Here is a 21,286-nt window from a genome sequence, read left to right on the forward strand (position 1 = left end):
TCAAGCATGTTGTGACATAAGTTTATGGACGAGACCAAGAAGAAAACAATGATGTGAAACACATAGTGGACACGCCACACCCTCCTCTGCTCGACTCTTCATTGCCCCCCGGTGGACATACTGTCCTACCTCAGGAGCACATGGTAAAGCCAGGTGTTTCCTCAAACAGGTGAGGCTGAACAAGGAAACTGTAGATCAAACTTTACTGCGTGTGACATTCCTGACGTATATTTTCCATAAGACGGATAGAAAACGTTCATTCAGTATCTGGCCCGACTCGATTCCTGCCGAATGGAGTCGGTCAAAGCAGGAACAGGAAGTCGTGCGCGATTTGTGCTTCATGCTAGTTTTCTGTACTTTTATCGGCTTTAAGCTAATCCTGAACGCCGACACCGCCAGCATGATTTCACCCCTTTTCACTGGTTGGCTGGTTTCCCGTTGGGAGCTATAAAAGCTAACATGCTAAGCTAACGTGTGGAATTGCTCAGGCTTGTTTTATTCCACCTTTTATTATATTTGAAGACATGTCGTTGGACACAAAACCAACAGATCGTAATTTGATAATTAGTCGACTTGTTCTTCGCTCAGCTGATCGTTCACGGCACTCATCATCCAAAATGAAAACAGACACGCCTCCACCCAAACGACCGCACTTTATTGATCCGCCCTCTTCCTCCGACGGAACGAGCACCCAAATAAATACTCTTATTTTATCAGTGACAATAAACAATCGTTTGCGCTCTTTAAATAGAGATCGAGAGATTCCAAAACACAAAGACAGGAAAGGACTTTATGTACAGCGACGACACGCGACCACAACCAACCACGGGCAGCGGCGTAGAAACAGCATCCGGACCGGTCGCTGGTTATCGCCGTGTGCGTCTGAGCGCGCACGACTGAGCGTGCACGACTGAGCGTGCACGACTGCTTTTTTGGATTTGTGCAGTGTCTCCGAGTGTGAAGACATTTTCCAGCAGCAATATGTCGTCATGACGCCAACGTCTGAGGAAAGATCCTCCCTGAAGCGTGAATAAAACATTGTTTTTCTGTTGTTTGATTAAGAAGGGTGTAAATAAAGTTTTATCCGGTAGAGCATGTGGACACGTTAACCATCAGCGATTCAGAAATGTATAAAGTTTCATTTCTTGTATTTCCAAAACAAAAAGTTTGATATTTATTTACAACTGAAACTCGTTGGTCGGGAGATCCTGACCCAGAATCCTCTCCGGCCTCCCGGGGTGAGCGTTCAATGACTGAAGTTTCCTTTTAGGATGAACTGTGTCTTTAAATGCAACTTATTAATATTATTATTATTTAGGGTGGACTCTTCCTTAAGGCGGGTCCTGGCGCTGTGCTTAAGGTCCAGCCCAGCGCAGTACGTAGCTCTACAGACATCTCTAAAACTACAAACTGAGACAAAAAGACGTCTCTAAAACTACAAACTGAGACAAACAGACGTCTCTAAAACTACAAACTGAGACAAACAGACGTCTCTAAAACTACAAACAGAGAAGCTGATTTAGAAAATATCACCAAAGACACCAAGAATAAGGCTCGATAAAGCACGATGGATGTCGCGCTGCGGCTACGCTAGTCGGTGTCAACATGCCACGACAAGCAGGACGAGATACGGGACGGACGTTCCTTCTGGCGTCAAGAGGAGCAAGAGTTCGATGGTTTCCATGGAGACAACTGAAAGAGCGCAAAAGCCGACATGTAATACTATAGATTCAGTAAGTGGTGCGTCCCGAGCTAGCGAGAGCGGCCTTGCTAATCAGCCCGCAGATGGAAACGGGCGTCTCCAGCTAGCCTTCGCGTTGGGCTGATGGAAGCGTATCGAGGGGAAGTCCATCGCCGATGGCGAGAGTGTGTGCGTTCGCCCGTCAGACGTGGGTCTCGATGTAGGAGTGTGTGTGAGCGAGCGATGGCGTGAGGGGCGGGCCGGGATCGGATTCGATATTCGGATCCGGTTCCTGAGAGAACAGCTCCCGATAGGCTCGTTTCCACTCCTGGAACTCTGTCGACGACAGCTGGGGATTGGTCAACAGCCTGTCAATCAGCGCTAGCTCCCCCTCCCTGTCCTGAGGGGAATGCAGAAACACAGGAGGGGCCCCCGTCACTTTGTGGACTTTGGATTTTCAGACCACGTAGCGTCAGAACGCAGACACACGAGACGCGAGACACACACTCAAGGGGACACACGGAGTTTGGGTGGGTTCACATTGAACACTGAGACCATCAGGTGTCCTAATCAATAATCCTCCAAGACCGCAACTTCATTCATTGTTTTAAATGTTTATTCTGACTTTATGCACGTCAACAAGTTGAGAAATAATCCAATGGACCGCAGGAAGCAGTGCTCAGATTAATGTAGCAGAATGCTAACACTGGTAGCTAGTGCTTGAGTACAGAGTCAGAATCAAGAATCAAACCGTGACCAATCAACGACCGGGATCGACTCTGACAGGGAGGCGAACCCAGACTCGGTTCAGGATCTACCGCCACACCTTCACCTGGACGCCTGAAAGCTCCAGGTGAAGCTAAAGCTACAAACATCAGCTGCCTTTTGGACGTCTTTTTCAGGACGGCCTGCTAATTCCAGACACGGAAGTCAAAGAGTACTAGTCTAGAACCCGGTACTAGTCTAGAACCCGGTACTAGTCTAGAACCCGGTACTAGACTAGTCTAGTCTAGTACCGGGTTGGAAATTGTTTTATAATTATTTGTATTTTATGAATTTCTTGGACTTGGTTGTTCTGGTTTTCTGGAGTCAGGAAGTATTTAAAAAGCTGCACCTAATGGCATTGTTGATAATAAATAACCATTTAGCTTTATATGAAACATCAAAGGAAATGGTCAGTCATTTTCTGCTCACCCCCGCGTCAATGAATGGCCAGTAAAGGATGACGCCAGACAGAACAGACACGAAAGCTCCTCCTCCACAGACCTTCGACAAACATTTCTACAGCGACGTGGACAGGCTCCGCCCACGTACACAGAGGACGCAACACAGAGACAAACTGTGGAAACCCAGCCCACAAACATGGCCGCCGCTAAAGCAGCATAAATCCACGGATGGAAAAGACTCGGAGACAGACGACAGCACAGAAGACATTTCACTGTCATGTGACACTTTCTGTGGATCAGTCCAGACGAATAACGCTTAAAGGGACCGTTCACCCTAAAGTCCAACATCATTTTGGGAGAGAAACATCTGAAGAGTTTCTTTGCTTTAGCCTGGTTTAAATCAGCTATGGAGTTCAGCAAGGTTCAGTTTTAGGACCAGTTCTCTTCACTCTATGCATGCTGCCCCTCGGTAACATCATTAAGGAAGCACAAAATGAATTTTCATTGTTATGCAGATGACACCCATCTCTATTTATCATTGAAGCCAGATGAACGGATGACGAACCAGGAAGTCAAACTTCCTGGCTTTAAAAGCATTAAAACTTGGATTTCCAGTAATGTTTTATCTCTAAATTCTGATACAACTCATCCTAATCAGCACGAAGCGTCTTGAGCAAAGGTTAGCCAATGAGAATCTATTTTCATCAAAGGGAGGAGGTTTTAGTCCATGTCCACTGACTCTGTGGACGTGGACTAAAACACGGAATCTGTGATTTTATACAACACAATACAAATTGATTGAAATTGATTGATGGCAAGGCTGGTTTGTCGCTCAGATAGACATCGATGACTGTATTGGCAGCATTACATATTTATAGAGTTGTTTTCAATCCGAGAGACGAAGCCGAGTCCCACTTCAGTAGGCGTATTATTCATGGTTAACTCCCTCGAGCTACATAAAGTAGGTGGTGCTAAATGTGGCGCTCCAGAAATCATGACCCGGTTACTCAGGATGAGACCGCTTGATGTGGGAACGAGTTTCTCTCTGCATCCATGTGCAGAATGAAATGGCGCCCAAACAAGGAGAAGCTTGTAGGATGTAAACACTAACGTCCTCATCATTTGCTAGCCTAGCTAGCTAGCTAGCTTCCAGTCTCATGCTCAGAGTCAATGGCAGGATAAAGCTAAAGAGCAAAGATCCCGAGACCCTCAAATTTCAATCACGTGAAATCGATAAGCAGCCCTGATGTAAGAGGAAACGATTTAGGGGTGAACTGTCCCTTTAAGAAAGGCTTTCAGGTGTGATGTCGCGTGAACCGACCTTCAGCGTGGAGGTCAGGATGCGGAGGCGGTGCAGGCGCTCGTTGAGCTGAGGGTCGGCGGCTCGTCTGAGGAACGACTGCCTGAACTCCGACTGTCCTTTGCCGTCGTTGCCACGCCCGAGAGGACAAACCCCGCCCTGCTCGCACGCACGGAACAGGTCGCCCAGCGATGCTCCCTCGCTGCCGCCTTCAACCAGAAGAAAAGACACCTGAACATCCGGAAACCGCCCCACAAGCAACGACGGAGGGGGGCAGACTTTAGGAGAATTAAGACCAATGTTTGAGCTTCTGACCAGACATAAATGCTGAGTCATGTATCAGTTTGACCACTGGGGGGCAGCAATACGCCTCAACTCCTCCTGTACGTTTGCGGTCTCACCGTTGCGTGTTTGCAGCTCCTCCCTGACCGGAGGCGCGAGGAGCGCGTGGAGGTTGCAGTCTCGTGGCAGCGTGAAGCTGCGGGGTTTCCCTCCCTGGGTTGCCATAGGGATCAGTCTCTGCATCGCCGTGGGCAACGGGACGTTCCTCTGCGCAGGAAGAGTGTAGACGGCTCCGACCATCATCGTCCCGCCGACCTGACCAGGCTCGGCGAAGACGGCGTCCTCTGAAGAACGGACGCCATTTTTAAATGCTGCATCTTTAGCATATCGCGGTGAGCGGGTCGGATCGGCGTACCCAACGGGCCCGTCTGGAGGAAGTGAAGTCCAGCCTCGGTCAACGGCGTCTCAATCAGGTCCTGCCAGGAGCGCCTCTGAGACGACGACGAGCGGACAGGCGAGCCCGTCTCGCTGCTGCCCCCCGCAGGACTGGAGCGGTACTACACAGAACCGGTGCAGACAGGTTACTTTGTTCGTGTGCTAAGCTATGCTAATTAGCCCTTAGCTCCTAAATCCAAACGCACACCTCCAGGGGGTCACATCTGTACTGGACGTCGCTGCTGCTGCTGCCTCCCGGCTTCCTCCCGCTGTGCGTGGTGCCGCCCCCTAGAGGACCGGGGTGGTACTGCGGCTCAGCGACCACCGACGGGGGCTCGCCACAGAGGAAGTCCTCCTGGGAGGATCGAGAACGAGACGTCTCCGTGGAGGACAGACGGGTCCGGCCCTCCAAGTAGGCGCTCATCTGACGGGGAGAGGAAAGGAGCTGAAGTCGGTAAGTTAGAGCGCCATGATGGCGGAGCTCGCCCAACCCCTCCCTGCAGTGACTCACTGACGGGGGCCGTGGGTAGGTATCGTACGGAGGTGGAGGACTGTCCTGTTTGGGACTGGAGGTGGTGTCATCCTCATGCTCGCTCTCACTCCAGTAATCTGCCCACACGCACACACGCACACACACACACACAGCAACACATCAGCATGTGAACCGTTGCCCTTCAGCAAGGCGGTGAGGAACCCTCACCCTGCTCCTGGCGTATCCTCTCCCGCTCGGCGTAGCCCGCGGCGGCCATGTTTAGACGGCTCAGCCACCTGAAGGGAGGAAGGATGGCTTCATGACATCACGTTTAAAGAATACGTTTCAGACAGCAGCGACCTCCCCCAAGCAGCCCCCCCCCCTCCCTAACTGGATCCACACCGTCACCATGGTGATCTGGATCAGCACCAGGAGGTTCTAGATCGTTCTTAGTGTCCCCGCCCAGCGGAGGGCTTTACCTGTTCATGTCGTCCACGCCGTCGGCCGCGAAGTAGAAGCTCTTGACCTTGGGGTGGCACGCTTTGAAAGCGCTGCGGACAGGTGAGGAGTGGGAGGAGTTACTCCGGCAGGTAAGCTGCACTTGGACACACCTTTCAGGTACTCACTACTTCTTGCGACATTCGCTGGCCCGGTCGATCTTGAACTCTGGGAGGCTGACGAAGCCCTCGGCCTTCTCGTCCTGGACGGGAAGACGAACAGAATGAAAGCAGGAAGCAGGAAGTAGGAAGCAGGAAGTGCTTCCAGCCTCTGCGTGTCGGCGACGGGGACTCGCCTCCTCGTTGATGTACCAGTACAAGCAGTTCTCCTTCAGGACGAACCAGTACTTCTTCCACTTCTGGGAGAAGTAACCCTTGGCGTCCCGCTTCCTCCACAGCCAGCCCTCGCAGTCTCCCCGGCCCAGCGCCTTGCAGGAGACACGCCTCCGGCTCAGGGAGGCCACGCCCCGCCCTGGAACGACATTCTGATCTCATGCAATCCCAGACTTTATTTTAGCTTAATCTAAAACCAAACGGTGACCGTCCAAAAGAATCGCTTCCAACCGATGCTCGTTGAAATTCAAGCTCACACGGGAATCTGAAAAAGCAGATGAATCCAGTGTCTTCATGGACGCAGCGCTCACCTTTATTCTTCTTCTTCTTCTGCAGAGAGGACGACTGCTGGTACGTCTGAAAGAAGGGAAGAAGAAGAAGAAGAAGACGAAGACGAAGAGAAGGCGGGTGAAGCGCTTTCGGGATGAATCCTGGGATCTGACAGGATCTCAGGGAGGAGAGGGAACCCAAAGGAACGCTCGTTATCTGCTTCCCACACGAGGCTGGGAGCGGGGCGGCTCGGCGGGACGTCCCGGTGAGGGACGCTGAGGGACGCTGAGGGACGTCCGCCAGAGACACAGACGAAGGACGCTCGGTTCTGCTAGCTTTGAATTAAAAGTTAATTCTCACTGGATTATTTCCTTCCTAACTTTGACGCCGCTGAACTTCATTTATTATCTGACAATAATTTATATATAATATAAATTATATAATTATAGTTATATAATATATAATCATTTATTTTAATATTCTTAGTATTTCTCTCCAAACATTTAGCTTTGGATCGTTCGCTTCCTCACCGATCCGTGTTGGTCATGTGACCTCTCCTCCACGGGTCAGACGCTCAGTGATGTCATCACATTACACATGGAGCTCGCCCAATCACAGCCACACACTCAGCAAGACGGATGACACGGTCCCGCCCACACCCACTGACACGCCATCTGCCACCGCAGCACGCGCACGCACACGCACACGCACACACACGCACACACACACACACACACACACACACACACACACACACACACACACACACACACACACACACACACACACACACACACACACACACACACACACACACACACACACACACACACACACACACACAAACGCATGACTTACGTGATAAATAGGGGCGGGTTCTCTCGGGGGAGAATCTCTCTGATTTGTCTGGAGGACGTAGTGGGAGGGGCTTTGGCTGTGATGGCTCCGCCTCTTGGCACTCTTGGCTGTGTTGTTGGATCGTTTGCCCGGGCGTGCCGTGTGGGAGGAGTATTCGTCAGAGACCGCCCTCTCGTCCACGCCGGACAGTCCCACGTAGCGCATCAGCGACGCCTCTGGCGAGGTAAACAATGACATCATCGTGATGCTCCTCCTTCCTCCCCGAGCTCCGCCTCCTCACTCTAAGAATCAACCTTTTATCTTCTTATCCAGGCGTGAACATTTCAGCCGGTCCGATAAAATCTACGACAGAGTCAGGAGATTTATCGTGTGTCGTGTGTGCGTGTGTCGTGTGTGCGTGTGTGTGTCGTGTGTCGTGTGTGTGTCGTGCGTGTGTGTTGTGCGTGTGTCGTGTGTGTGTCGTGTGTCGTGCGTGTGTGTTGTGCGTGTGTCGTGTGTGCGTGTGTCGTGTGTGTGTCGTGTGTGTGTGTGTGTGTGTGTGTGTGTCGTGCGTGTGTGTTGTGTGTGTGTCGTGTGTGCGTGTGTCGTGTGTGTGTCGTGCGTCGTGCGTGTGTGTCGTGCGTGTGTGTCGACAGGATGTTGACATGATTAGTCTCCTCCATCTCTTCCACCAACTTCCTCTTCTTCACTCCACCAGGGAGGAAACTCTTCTCCACCTTGTCCTCCCCTGGTTGCTAGGCAGCGGCCAGAGGGAAGTGAGACCCCGAGAGGAGCTTCTGTCACCATGGCAACTGTGTGATTGATTCAGGTGGAGGTCCATTTTTTCCCCTCTTTTGGTCGCCGCCCTTCACTTTTTCCGCCTTTGTGCCGACCGCCTTCTCTCGCTCTCCTCTTTGATGCTGATTGCTCAGAGGAGGTGCGCTCACGCACACACGCACACACGCACACACGCACACCCACACACGCACGGCGGCGGCGCTCACCTCTGCGGCTCTCTCTGATGAGCTTGGCCGGGTCTTCGTAGTCGCCCACCCAGTTGCACTCGGCGGGCATGGAGACGGGCCTGAGCCTCCCTGCAGGGGCAGAACGCAATCACAGCGTCGCCCCGGGCAACGTCACCGCTGTCAAACACAGTCTAACGTTCAGATCATCGTCATCACGTTGAATCTGGATCGGCACCAGATCCGACCGGTCCTTCCCATCCCGTTAACGGACAAATGTTCTTCAGGCAATTTCTGCGCTGAAGAGTTTCCATGACGACCACATCTGCAGTTTGTCGCAGACGCTCGTTGAATCTGGACTCAACCTGGCGGTTCACACCGGTAAGCTAGCAGAGACCGCGTATCCATGGCAACAGCTGTTCCCACTGGGTATTATGTGCGATCAAAATCAACTTTAGGATCTAAAGCATAAACCTTTTATGTTTCTAATGATAATAACAAGTCATCCTTTCTCACGACATCATCGTCTTCATCACTTTCTAACCTCCCCTCTCTTCCTCCTTCTGACATCACACACCTACCGTATGTGGGCGTGGTGCAGTAAACAGGCTCCTCCTCCTCCCGCAGGCGAGACTCCTGATCCAGGAAGGAGTTCGGTGACTCACAGCGCTTAGCAACGCTGACGCCACCGTGGTTACGAGATGCCTCGTCTCCAGACAAGGCTCCCGTCTCGTCTCTATGGCAACAGCAGAGGCAGTGAACACGTTAAAGTTAACGTTAACGTGAGGCCGACGTGTGATTGGCTCAACAGAAGACTTTACCTCGGTGCGTATGGCTCAGGAGGAGGAGGCGGGATATGGAGGTCCTGGAGGGCGGAGCTCTTGGTGGGCGTGCCTGAGGGTGTGGCCGAGCTGCTGCCTGGGCTTCTGGTTGGCTGCAGAGAGGGCGGCACTATTAACTAAAACGCTGATATAAATATTGATCGTTCCGACTGGAACATGGAGCTTTAAATCTGATCCCGTTATTATTAGAGAACAGGAAGTTAATAAAGGTAAAACCGTTAAAAGTCGTGACTGGAGCGGCGCCCTAATAAGGTCGGCCGTCCCACCTGCATCGCCAGGGGTTTCCAGCGCATGTTCTTCAGCAGCGCGGGGGCGGAGCTCAGCGTGCTCTGGGGACGCTTCTTCAGGGTCAGCGACACCACGCCTTTATCGGCCCTCAGCGAGCCCACCAGGTTCCGGAGCTGCCAGCCCACCTGCGGACGGGAGGAGACGGCGGGTCAAAGGTCACCTCGGTGTCTGGACCGGGTCCACGTCGTCACTGGACCTCATTGAGCCTTGCGTGCGAGGCGGGTGGAGGCGGAGAGTCTAGAGAACTCACCAGAACTTCATTTGTTCTGGGTTAACGTCAGGAAGAGGAGGAGCCACCGTGCACACACACACACACACGCACACACACAGAACCCACCACCGTCTGGTGATTGACTTGAATGACTTCGTCTCCAGCGTGGATCTTCTTACAGCGATCAGCCGGAGACTACAGAAAGGAAGCAGACAGCGGTGATCGATCAGCCGATCGATCAGCTGATTGATTCCTTCACGCCGGGCCCGCGGCGAGCCTCTCACCCCTTCAGTCGTCCCCGTGATCACGTGGAGGCCGTCGTAGGTCGACTTGATGTACATTCCCTGACGGAGAAGGGAAAAGGGACAAAAGAGACGCTGAGGTGGCGGCGCCTGAAGGCCGGCCCCGCCCCCCGCCCCCCGGCCCCGCCCCCCGATCCCCAGGTTGTTACCAGGCCTTCAGAGGGCTTGACGTTGGCGAGGTGAACCAGCTCCAGGTGGGCCGACTGGGACACCAGCGGGTCGGACGACACGCACACGATGTGCTCACACACCTCCGACAGGGTTTTACACTAGAGAGGAAGAGCGAGACGAGTGCTAAGCTAAGCTAAGCTAAGCTAAGCTAAGCTAACAGAGAGGAGGCGGGGCTCACCACGTGGAGGATCTTGTTCTCCGTCTCAAACACCGTACAGTCCTGAGGGAGAAGCAGAGTTTAAGATCAAGCGCTCCATCCCACACAGAACCCCCCCCCCCCCCCCCCCCACCTGAGCGGCCAGGTGTTCACGCACCTGCTGCACGATGGTGGTCAGCTCCAGGCACAGCTGGATCACGTTGTTCCGGGTCACCGAGTAGTCCGCCACCGCAGCGAAGGGAGACCTGGAGGGGCAGATAACAGCCGTCAGTCTCCTCCCGCAGGAGACGCACAGGTGGAGGCGACCCGGATCAGAACCCGGATCAGAACCCGGCCCGCTGCCTGATCTGGGTCATCGGTATCGAGGTTGAGTTCTAAATATACGCCGGACCCGAGGCGACGCGGGCCGTCTGCTCATCATCACACCCCCACCCTCCGGGGACGCTTGTTCTCTACGCCAGGACGGCCCGGCTTCCTCTGAGGCCGATCAGAACCCCACGGAACCAGCCGGATCAATAACAACCTGTATCGATTTAACCCCACCTGTCCAGCCAGGCCAGCAGGCTCTTGGCGGCGGTGATGAGGTCGACCACAGAGGTCAGCAGGTCGTTGGGGAGCCGCCTGGAGGACCTGCTCTCTGATTGGCTGCTGCGCCGGCGTCCGGAGATGAAGTTCTGCAGGTTCTTGGCGGAGGCGCCGAGTTTGTGAGCCAGAGTCCGGACGCTCTCCGTCTCCAGACCCGAGTTCTGCTCAAAGAGGCGCCGCGGATACAGATTAGCATCCCGGTTGTGCTTATCAGGCTCCGAAAAGCCCAAAGAGGTTCCGTCACGCCCGCTTCCAGAACCGCCGGACTCACCAGAGCGCAGAGCAGGTCCACCGCCTCCAGGATCAGCTCCTGGTGTCCGATCCGGGACACGCCCAGCTCCTCCAGCTCGCCGTGGCTGATCCTCAGCAGCCGCTCCCCGCACACGGCGCCACGCTCAAACACGCACACGTACTGCTGCAGGCAGTCGTCCAGACCTGCAGGAGGACAGCCGACGCCGTAACCACGGCAACCGCACGGACAACAACAACAACGGGGCTTGTTTTCCACACGCTGAGGTCAGTGCGTTATAAACAATAAATCAATAAACAAAAATACAAATCGATACGACAGACGGATGAAGAAACACACACACACACACACACGCACACGCACACGCACACGCACACGCACACGCACACGCACACGCACACACACACACACACACACACACACTCTTATCACAATAACCTGAAACACACACGCACACACACACACACACACAAACACACACGCACACACACACACACTCTTTCCCGCCCAGTTAGCGCTGTCGCTAGCGGCGCCGTAGCTTCACACATCTTGCCTGGATGCTAACGAAGCAAACCTGCGTGGGACGGAGGGAAAGGACCGGCTCAGGTGAGCTGGACTCCCCATTGGGTTGTGTAACACCGGTGTGTGCGTGGGCCGGGCTCTCTACATGGGCAGGTGTGTGAGTGCGTGTGTGTGTGTGTGTGTGTGTGCGTGGGCGGGAGCGTGCGTGCCTCGCTAACGTGTGTTTGTCTGGCCCGGTTCTGCTGAGTCAAAGGAACGAAGATGAAGACGGAGCCGCTCGGCGGCCCCTGGATCCCATAACAATGAACACACACACACACACACACACACACACACACACACACACACCGCTGCAAGCATCGATCCATCAGAACCGCACAGCGAAAATGCAGGAGTGTGGAGGAAGAGGAGGAGAAAAAAGACAGAAGAGGAAGAAAATGAAACTCATGAGCCAGCTGTTAAACACACACACACACGCACACACGCACACACACACCTCAGCTCCAGCTGTTCTAAATGAGGTGTTCAAATGCCTCATATCAAGCATGGAAAATAAGACGCTGCAGCCCGAACGAACGTAAAATTAAATCACTTCCTGCCTTTCGCAGCGTGAACTAAAACGAGGAAGAGGCGGCTGGATCACGCGAAGAGCGTGAGAACGTTAAAGGTGAAGCTCGCTACCGAATCACGGCTGTGGTTTCATCGTTTAGTGTTTTTCACGCTTTTAAATGTCGTGTTTTCAGGCCCACGTAAAAAAAAACAAATGTCTATCATTTAACGGTAAAACCGTTGTCATGGAAACGGCCTCTAAATCTGCCGGAGCCGGATTTCTATTACGATCCATACCAAACGGCACAAATTCAACTGTCAATCTAAAGGAGGAGTCATGTGACACCCCCCCCCCCCCTATCAGGATCCACAACTCGACCTAGAGGGGTCTGTTCTGGACCAGGACCGTCGTCCCACCTACTGGTCGTATACAGAATGACGGCTGAGCAATCAGATAATGAGGTAGTGGTGTAGTAGCAGTGAGGTAGTGGTGGTGTAGTAGTAGTGAGGTAGTGGTGGTGTAGTAGTAGTGAGGTAGTGGTGTAGTAGTAGTGAGGTAGTGGTGGTGTAGTAGTAGTGAGGTAGTGGTGTAGTAGTAGTGAGGTAGTGGTGTTGTAGTAGTAGTGAGGTAGTGGTGTAGTAGTAGTGAGGTAGTGGTGGTGTAGTAGTAGTGAGGTAGTGGTGTAGTAGTAGTGAGGTAGTGGTGGTGTAGTAGTAGTGAGGTAGTGGTGTAGTAGCAGTGAGGTAGTGGTGGTGTAGTAGTAGTGAGGTAGTGGTGTAGTAGTAGTGAGGTAGTGGTGGTGTAGTAGTAGTGAGGTAGTGGTGTAGTAGTAGTGAGGTAGTGGTGGTGTAGTAGTAGTGAGGTAGTGGTGGTGTAGTAGTAGTGAGGTAGTGGTGTAGTAGTAGTGAGGTAGTGGTGTTGTAGTAGTAGTGAGGTAGTGGTGTAGTAGTAGTGAGGTAGTGGTGGTGTAGTAGTAGTGAGGTAGTGGTGTAGTAGTAGTGAGGTAGTGGTGGTGTAGTAGTAGTGAGGTAGTGGTGTAGTAGTAGTGAGGTAGTGGTGGTGTAGTAGTAGTGAGGTAGTGGTGTAGTAGTAGTGAGGTAGTGGTGTTGTAGTAGTAGTGGTGTAGTAGTAGTGAGGTAGTGGTGGTGTAGTAGTAGTGAGGTAGCGGTGAGGTCTGCACCCTGAAAAGAACGTGCCAGAGCCCCAGGATCCAGGATCCACCTGCGGGGGCGTCTCTCGTACTGGATCACGAGTCCGTCCCGTAGCAACACGGGTCACGTTTTCGTATATTTCGGGAGAGGAAGGTGTGTGTGGGCCAGTATCGTGCATAATGAGTCTAATCTGTCCAATCGCACCACGACATACAGAAAACGCGCGTTGGACTGCTCCAAAGAGCGTGACTCAGCGCTGACTCACGCTCTCCACTCCCACGGAGGTACACTTCTCACAACAACAGGCGAGCCAAACTCCCACGGCCGCCCCCCTCCTCTCTGACACACGTCTAATGGAACCAGATTGGGCTGTGACTCCTGGGATGTTGGAGAGTCCTCTAAAAGCCCGAGTCCTAGCCCGAGTCCTCTAAAAGCCCGAGTCCTAGCCCGAGTCCTCTAAAAGCCCAGGTCCTAGCCCGAGTCCTCTAAAAGCCCGAGTCCTAGCCCGAGTCCTCTAAAAGCCCAGGTCCTAGCCCGAGTCCTCTAAAAGCCTGACTCCTAGCCCGAGTCCTCCCCGCCGGGTTATGGGCCACGTGTTCCTGGAGATTGGCTAACAATAGAAGTTCGATTAGCGCTCGATGCTAGCAGCTTCAGGTGTCTCTTTTTCTTTTTTTACTTCCCTGTAAATAATTAGGAAAGCTAAAAACAGAAGAGCACAGGAATCATTCAGGAGGCAGCTTTACAGTCTTTAAGTTCATCGTTTAGAGGTGAGACCAGGGGGAGGAGCCAGACGATTCCCTCAGGTGAACAACCTCTTTCAAATTTACCTGTCGGCCACGCCGGGTTTCCTCTCCAGCAGCTGATCACTAACGAGCTCCTTGCTGATCATTAGAATCACCTGCTTTAGGCCTCTGGCCTCATAATGGAGCTAGCAGTCGGGCTAACATTAGCGCCCACCTGCTAATGGTCCACGATGCAGACACCTGTGTCACGTGTTTCATCAACAGCTGAGCGTCATCACGGTAAAAAAAGGCGGAGCCTTCCCAGCCGGCCTCCTCTGATGACGTCACGCGTGTCGTCAGTCGCAGCAGCTTCAGCGAGGGCGAGCATGGCAGAAGGACAGGGGGCAGCATTCCAGCATTCCAGCATTCCCGAGGGATGCTGGGAATGCCGGAACGTCAGTGTGTTCTCATGTGGGCCCCTCCCCTTTTGTCCCGGATCGGGTTTCCCTCTGTCGCCATGGACATGCCCCAGAGAACCGAACACCACCTAAGACACGCACACGCACGTGTGTGTGTGCGTGTGGATAGTGAGTCGTTCGTCTCGGACCGTGTGTGCAGAACAGCTGACACACGCACGCGCACACACACACGCACACACCCGCTCCGAACAGAAGGCGCTGCCAGGTCCTCGGTCATTTGATGACACGCACACACACGCACACGCACGCACACGCACTCTGACAAGCATCATGTAAACAAGTCACGATTCTATTTGCGTTCCTGGAGCTGAATGATTATTTGATTATTTGATTATTTGATTATTTGATTATTTGACCTGATTTGATTTTGAGAAACAATTATTGTTGTTGTTGTTTGTCAGCCTGAATAAATTAAAGCCGGTTAACGACCGACTCTGAAACCGCCTCTAAAGATTCCTCTTTTGTAATTGATCACATTGAGTTCTGTGTGTGTGTGTTTGTGTGCGTGTGTGTGTGTGTGTGTGTGTGTGTGTGTGTGTGTTTGTTTATGCGTTTGTCCACACCCTTCACCTGTTGGGTCCACGCCCAGGTGGACTGGGGGGGGGGGGGGGGTCTCTCCTCCAGCCTCTGAGAACATTATCAGGGTCCTGGTTCTGTCTATGGAACCCCCCCCCCCCACACACACACACACACACACACACACACACACTCCCGGTACTTTGGCGGGTTCTCCTCCTGTCAGTCAAACGTTACATCATCCCGGAGCATCAGGTGCCGGGTTGACGCGCACGCTCCTCCCGCGCACGGTGCTTACCTTTCATCCACGCCACCACCTGGCTCGTGCTCCATTTGCTCACCGGCTCCATCACCAGCGCCATGGAGGGAACTTTGCGCGCGCGCTGCCGACAACAGGAGCTCCGGTTCCGCCGCCGACCAGCCGGTGACCCTCTCACACCGTCCCGGTCCCGGTCCGGCCCCCCCGTCCCTGGCTCAGGCCGGACTGCCCCGGCGTGTGCAGCGGAATCCGGTACATTCCCCGTCCTGACATGCGTCTCCTTCTCCTCTCCTCCCTCCTGCGCTCCCGGTGCGCGCGCGTGTGACAGAGTGGGCGTGAGCGCAGCCGGTCCGTTACCGACAGCGGCAGAGAGAGATGGATAAGTCACACCGGACCCCCCCAGTCTCTCTCTCTCTCTCGCTCTCTCTCTCCTGATTAAATCGCGCACGCGCTTCGTGGGTGGGTCCGTGTTTCCCCCCGGAGCGATGGTCGTGCAGCCGAAGATGGAGATTCTTGATCCCCAGCCTCCCTCGTTCTCTCGTTCTCTCTTTCTCTCTTTCTTTCTCTCGTTCTTGCTCCTGCCTAACTGATTTCTCGCCACTAGGGGGCAGCAGACGTATGAAAACAAACGGCTTCTTTCTGTTAATGTTTATTTACACGATTAAATAATAAAGGGTATGTTTTTTTTTTATGTCTATTTATATAAGATAAAGAGCTCAAATGTAATTATTCTGGACTAAAAGGTCAAATGAACCTGTAAATAAAATACTTTAGTTATTGTTATTGTGACAAATCGTCTTTTTCCCGGGCACTAACGACTCCTCATACATTCATGTTCACCACTGGGACGTTAAATGAGTTTAATGAGATCATTAATCAGTTTAATCAAACATGAAACACCCTACAACAGAGGAGATGAAACCGGAGCTGATTCCCTGCAGCATCAGGACCTGAGCAGCGCCCTCTGCCGGTGACAGGTGGTTCTGCACTGAGAGCTCTGTTCATGATGTTAATCTAAATATTATTAGAGGAAACGGACAAATAAAGGACAGACGAGTGCGGTCGTAAAACCGAAGTCACATGGGTCGTAAGTCGACGCCTACCTGCATGTCCAACGTTAGCGGAAGCTGCTGCACATCGTTTGTGTTTGACTCTTCGCTGCCCTCTAGTGGAAGCATCTGCCAATGTGGACTCTAGGGGAGAGGGAGAACGAATGTTAAAATATTGTTACGGTTAAATTCTGCAACGTGTTTGTTCGTAAACATCTTCGTCTTTTAGCTCATATTTTCATTAGACGTCGTGTTTTACTAAACTTTGGACGTTAACCGAGACAGGGGTTCCCCCGAACGAACTCAAGACCGCGACGAGCTCCTCCTCAGGAACCTCGAGATGCCAGGAATGAGGTCAGCTGACCCGAAAGAAGAACCGAGGACGATTAACCAGGAGGGGCAGCGTGAGACGCCCTCAGGTGGGTTCACGTTTTAGTTCTTCTCCCTGACCAATAAGCTGCTTCATCACAGAAGGCGACGCTCACGTAACGATGAAGCCGAGCCTGAGCCTTCCTCATCACCCGCTGAATGTTGCTCCTCTACCTCACGCTCACGAGAGTCGTTCAGGTCCAGAGAAGAGGAAGTTTTAACGTCCGCAACAAGATTCGAAGAGGAAATCAGCCAAACCACAATCCTGGACGTCAAGCATTAATGAAAAGAAGAAGTGGGGGGGGGGGGGGGGGGGCTCAGACTTAACAGCGAGGGAACTTTGTGTGGTTCACATGACGATCGACGATCTCCTGCAGCAGGTTCTTGATTCTTCCTGCTCCGGAAATCCGGAATGCTTTATTCCCCTTTGCAAAGTTTTATTCTAAACTAAACTTCAAATGTCACTGACGACAAGAAGCAAACAAAAAAACGCTTTCATCAAGTTTTACGTCCTCGAGTGATAGAAGGAGGCGACGCGGCGGGAGATCAAAGATCCCGAACGACAGCGGATCAATAACAGCCGGGAACCAGGAAACGTAAATATGTTGACTCTGGTTTTGTCCTTTTGCTTAGATTGCTTTTTACTTTAACTTTAGCGTGACCTTCTTTAGCTCAGAACAAAAGACATTTGTTGTGTATTTGATATTCATAAACAGGACAGTCAGTGGGCCCAGGATGGACCCCTGGGGGACGCCACAGGAAAGTCTAAATTTGTTCTACTCATCTATCTTCACATTGTTGGTTCGATAACTTCAGCCGGTCCAGATGGAATGGATCCGACCAAATTAACGACTTGATGGATGTGAATGGAAGTGGCTTTGAGGGCGGAGCCAGAGGTTCCGCTTCTCACTGTTGTCTCTGTTTGGTTTTCAGTTCCTCGTTGACTTCAAGATTTCAAAATGACACCAAGATCAGGCTCACAAAGTGTCAGGCTGATTTTTGTTTGGATTCTTTTCTGCGGTTTCGTTTTTACCGTCTCTGGATTTTCGCTCAGATTCTGCAGAGTCAGCGAGAATACGGCCAAATGTTCCCGGAGCGAACCGAAACTCCGGGCGGTTCCTCACGACATTCCCTCAACGGTGACGGGCTTCGACTTATCTTCAAACAAAATCTCAAAAATAGACGTAGCAGATTTCAGAGACCTGCCACTTTTGAAACAGTTAGATCTCAGCTTCAACTTGATCTCGCAGGTCGCCCCCTTTGCGTTCGCTAACCTGACTTACCTCCGGAGGCTAAACCTCAACAACAACCACCTGAGCGGCCTCGAGGAGAACCTCTTCGCCGGTTTGGACAACCTGACGGAGCTCCGAGTCCATCAGAACAGAATCCGACATCTGTCTCCCTCGTGCCTCGAGCCCTTGAGCAGCCTGACGCTTTTGGACATCTCCAACAACCGACTCCAACACCTGATAAAAGTCCGGTACATAGTCCAGCAGCTGCCGAAGCTACGCGAGCTGTCGGTGAAGAAGAACGACCTGAAGGGCTTTCAGTCCGCGCAGGTAGCGAACCGCTCGCTGGCGCTCACCAGCCTCGATTTGTCCCAGAACCCTTTGGTCGTCTTTCTGATCACGGCGGACGTCTTTCCGAATCTCACCTCGATTAACCTCGGCAAGCTTCGCTTGAAGCGACCGCTGGAGTACGACGTGGGCAGCCGGGCCTTCCTGGGCCGCGTGGCGAGTCTCGACATCAGCGGGCTCAAGTTGGACGTCAGCCACGCGAGGAGACTCCTCGGGAGCGTCAACTCGTCCCTGACGCTCCTGAAGATGAACCAAATGAGGCGTGGCCTCGCCGAGCTCATCGACGTCTCCTGCAGCGTCCCGACGATGTCCAAACTCCAACTGCGGCTGAACGACCTCCTCTTCGTGGGCGCCACCTTGTTCCAGTCGTGCGCCAACGTGGCCGAGATCGACCTGTCCAACAACGACATCCAGAACGTCCAAGACGGCGCCTTCCTGTCCGTCCCGCGCCTACGGGTCCTGACTCTGAAGCGTAACCGACTGTCCTCCGTCCCCGCCGCCGTGACGGACCTGCCGGCTCTCCTCCAGCTGGATCTCAGCGGCAACAAGATCGGCGCCGTTGGCTGCAACGATCTCGCCAACATGACGACCCTCCGGAGGCTGGACCTGGACCAGAACTCGATCGCCGTGCTGGAAGGCTGCGTCTTCAGGGACTTGACGCAGCTGCAGGTTCTGAATCTGCACAACAACAGCATCGCCAAACTGAACGGGGCCTTCCAAACGCACCTGCCGAACCTCCAGCAGCTGCATTTGAACGGCAACAAACTCGCCGCCATCAAGCGCGGCGAGTTCCGGGGCTTGACGTCGCTCGGGAACTTGTCGCTGCACGACAATCAAATCGGCAAGCTGGAGAACGGATCTTTCGTCGGGTTGGAGAATCTCACCGAGATCCAGCTGCAGTCCAACGAGCTGGACAAGCAGCAGCTGCACAACGGGGCCTTCGGGGACCCGGTCAACCTGAGGACCTTGGAGCTGAGCAACAACCACATCCGGTACGTCGCCGGCTCGCCGCTGGTCGGCCCGCCGTTCTCCCGGCTGGCCCGGCTGGAGACGTTGGCGATGTCCTCCCAGCACCGGAGAGGGAAGTCGGTGCTGCCCTCCAACCTCCTGCAGGGCTTGACCAACCTTCTCTTCTTCAGCACCCGGAACAGCCAAGTCGTCTCCATGACGACCGGCATGTTCGACCACACGCCTCGCCTGCAGAAGCTCGACATCAGCTCCAACGAGATCAGGGACCTCGCGCCGGAGCTGTTCCTCCCGATCCGAAGCCTGAGAAGCCTCTACGTTTCACGGACCGCCCTCCGGTCCCTGGACTTCCTGAAGGACGCCAACCTCACGGAGCTGGAGTTCATGCAGGCGAGGACGAATCCCTACTCGGTCATCAGCGAGGGCGTGATGAAGGCCTTACCGGGCCTGACGTACGTCGACCTCCAGGGGAACAGCTTCTTCTGTGACTGCGACAACGCCGGGTTCATAAAGTGGGCGCGGGACAACAACCAAACGCAGGTTTTTGACGCCTACAACTTTGAGTGCAACTACCCCGAGGACCTGGAGGGGACCAAACTGCTGGACTTCGACATCCAGTCCTGCGTGGTGGACACCGAGTTCCTCTGCTTCATCTCCACCACCGCCGCCACCCTCCTCCTCCTCGCAGCGTCCTTCACCTACCACTTCCTGCGGTGGCACCTGGCCTACGCCTACTACTTCTTCTTGGCTTTGCTGTTCGACGCAAAGAATAAAAACAAGCAAATTCCAAATCGGTACGACGCCTTCGTCTCCTACAACGGCCACGACGAGCGGTGGGTCGTGGAGCAGCTGCTGCCCAAGCTGGAGGGGGAGCAGGGCTGGAGGTTGTGTCTGCACCACCGGGACTTCGAGCCAGGTAGGGCCGCCGGCCTCGCCTTCAGGTGCACCTGCGTCTCCTCTCCACAAGGTGTCACTGTCGTGTTTCAAGCTCTGCTTCCTCTTCAGGCAAAGCCATCGTCGACAACATCACAGACGCCATATATGGAAGCAGGAAGACCATCTGCGTGATCAGCCGGCGGTACCTGGAGAGCGAGTGGTGCTCCAGAGAGATCCAGGTGGCCAGGTGAGCGGGGCTCCGCCCACAGCCCAGACCGGAAGCCCCCACCCGCGTCCCAACACAGGAAGGAGTCCCACGATGACGTCATCGTGTTGATCACGTGACGCAGAAGAGTGTTTTAGGCAGACAGGAAGTGAAGTTGGGACGAGATGAAACGGCCCGTGGGCGTTTTAGTCACGTGACCCCCCCCCCCCCCAACGCGAATAAACCGGACTGATTGGCTTTTAGTTTCCAGCGTGGGGTCGTGACGTCACCCTGTAGGGTGGGAACCTGACACCGCCCGGGGGAAAGTGTGCAGCAATCACAGGGGCGGGGCTAAAAACAAAGCAGCGCGTGCGTCACGGTTATTCTGTTTCCTCTTTTCTCTTGCAGCTTCCGCCTGTTTGACGAGCAGGAGGACGTCCTGGTCCTGGTGTTCCTGGAGGACATCCCCACCTTCCGGCTGTCCCCCTTCTACCGGATGAGGAAGCTGCTGAAGAGGAAGACCTACCTGAGCTGGCAGCGGGCCCAGGAGCACCCGGAGGTGTTCTGGGAGAAGCTCCGCCAGGCTCTGGGGTCCCGGGGGGACCACGAGGAGGACCGGTTCCTCCTCACGGTGGTGGACAGACAGCAGTGAGCTCATTGGTTGGCTCTGGGGTCCCGGGGGGGACCACGAGGGGGACCACGAGGGGGACCGGTTCCACGGTCGATTCATAAACGTCAGAGTCTGTTTTCACCTTCGTGCATTAATAAACTGTAAATATGAGCACAAATGTTTTCAATCAATGAAACGATCCAGTTAAAATATCAGAAATCTCCTGTTTCCAGGTCAGATTTTAAATCTTGCTAAGAACAGAATTTGGGGTTTTATTTACTTCCAAACACATTTCAAATTCAAAATATAAAAATGTCCTACTTTTCTTAATCTTAATAATTCTAATAGTGTCTTTCAAAAATCAAAACACTTCTCTCATGCGTTATTAGAACTT

General features: G+C 53.4%; 2 protein-coding genes across 2 annotated transcripts; one reads left to right on the forward strand and one right to left on the reverse strand.

Moving 5' to 3' along the window:
- Positions 1-1,883: 1,883 nt before the first annotated feature.
- Positions 1,884-15,343, reverse strand: cnksr2a (connector enhancer of kinase suppressor of Ras 2a). The gene is made up of 24 exons (XM_068747764.1): positions 15,280-15,343; positions 11,063-11,226; positions 10,750-10,952; positions 10,364-10,451; positions 10,228-10,269; positions 10,028-10,147; positions 9,861-9,920; positions 9,703-9,771; positions 9,344-9,490; positions 9,057-9,169; positions 8,817-8,971; positions 8,278-8,367; positions 7,295-7,509; positions 6,478-6,523; positions 6,130-6,305; positions 5,963-6,036; positions 5,816-5,887; positions 5,565-5,632; positions 5,376-5,473; positions 5,073-5,288; positions 4,845-4,986; positions 4,549-4,773; positions 4,169-4,356; positions 1,884-2,081 (listed from the first exon to the last, which is right to left on the reverse strand). The coding sequence occupies exons 1-24, from the start codon at positions 15,341-15,343 to the stop codon at positions 1,884-1,886; spliced, it is 3,033 nt and encodes a 1,010-aa protein (XP_068603865.1).
- Positions 15,344-17,617: 2,274 nt separating this feature from the next.
- Positions 17,618-20,985, forward strand: LOC137904131 (toll-like receptor 13). Its single transcript, XM_068748294.1, is given in 3 exon segments — positions 17,618-20,141; positions 20,144-20,324; positions 20,691-20,985. Coding segments are annotated over 3 exon segments (2,949 nt in total). The 3' UTR covers positions 20,935-20,985.
- The last annotated feature ends 301 nt before the right edge of the window (positions 20,986-21,286 follow it).

Source organism: Brachionichthys hirsutus, chromosome 14, assembly GCF_040956055.1.
Source record: "Brachionichthys hirsutus isolate HB-005 chromosome 14, CSIRO-AGI_Bhir_v1, whole genome shotgun sequence".
Taxonomy (NCBI): Eukaryota; Metazoa; Chordata; class Actinopteri; order Lophiiformes; family Brachionichthyidae; genus Brachionichthys; species Brachionichthys hirsutus.

Excerpts from the sequence above, each read along its gene's own strand:
- cnksr2a (XM_068747764.1), bottom strand. The coding sequence starts at position 15,343 with ATGGCGCTGGTGATGGAGCCGGTGAGCAAATGGAGCACGAGCCAGGTG. Across the intron at positions 5,289-5,375 it reads CCTACCCACGGCCCCCGTCA|ATGAGCGCCTACTTGGAGGG; the intron begins GTGAGTCACTGC and ends TCTCCCCGTCAG. Across the intron at positions 4,357-4,548 it reads GGAGCTGCAAACACGCAACG|GCGGCAGCGAGGGAGCATCG; the intron begins GTGAGACCGCAA and ends TTCTGGTTGAAG.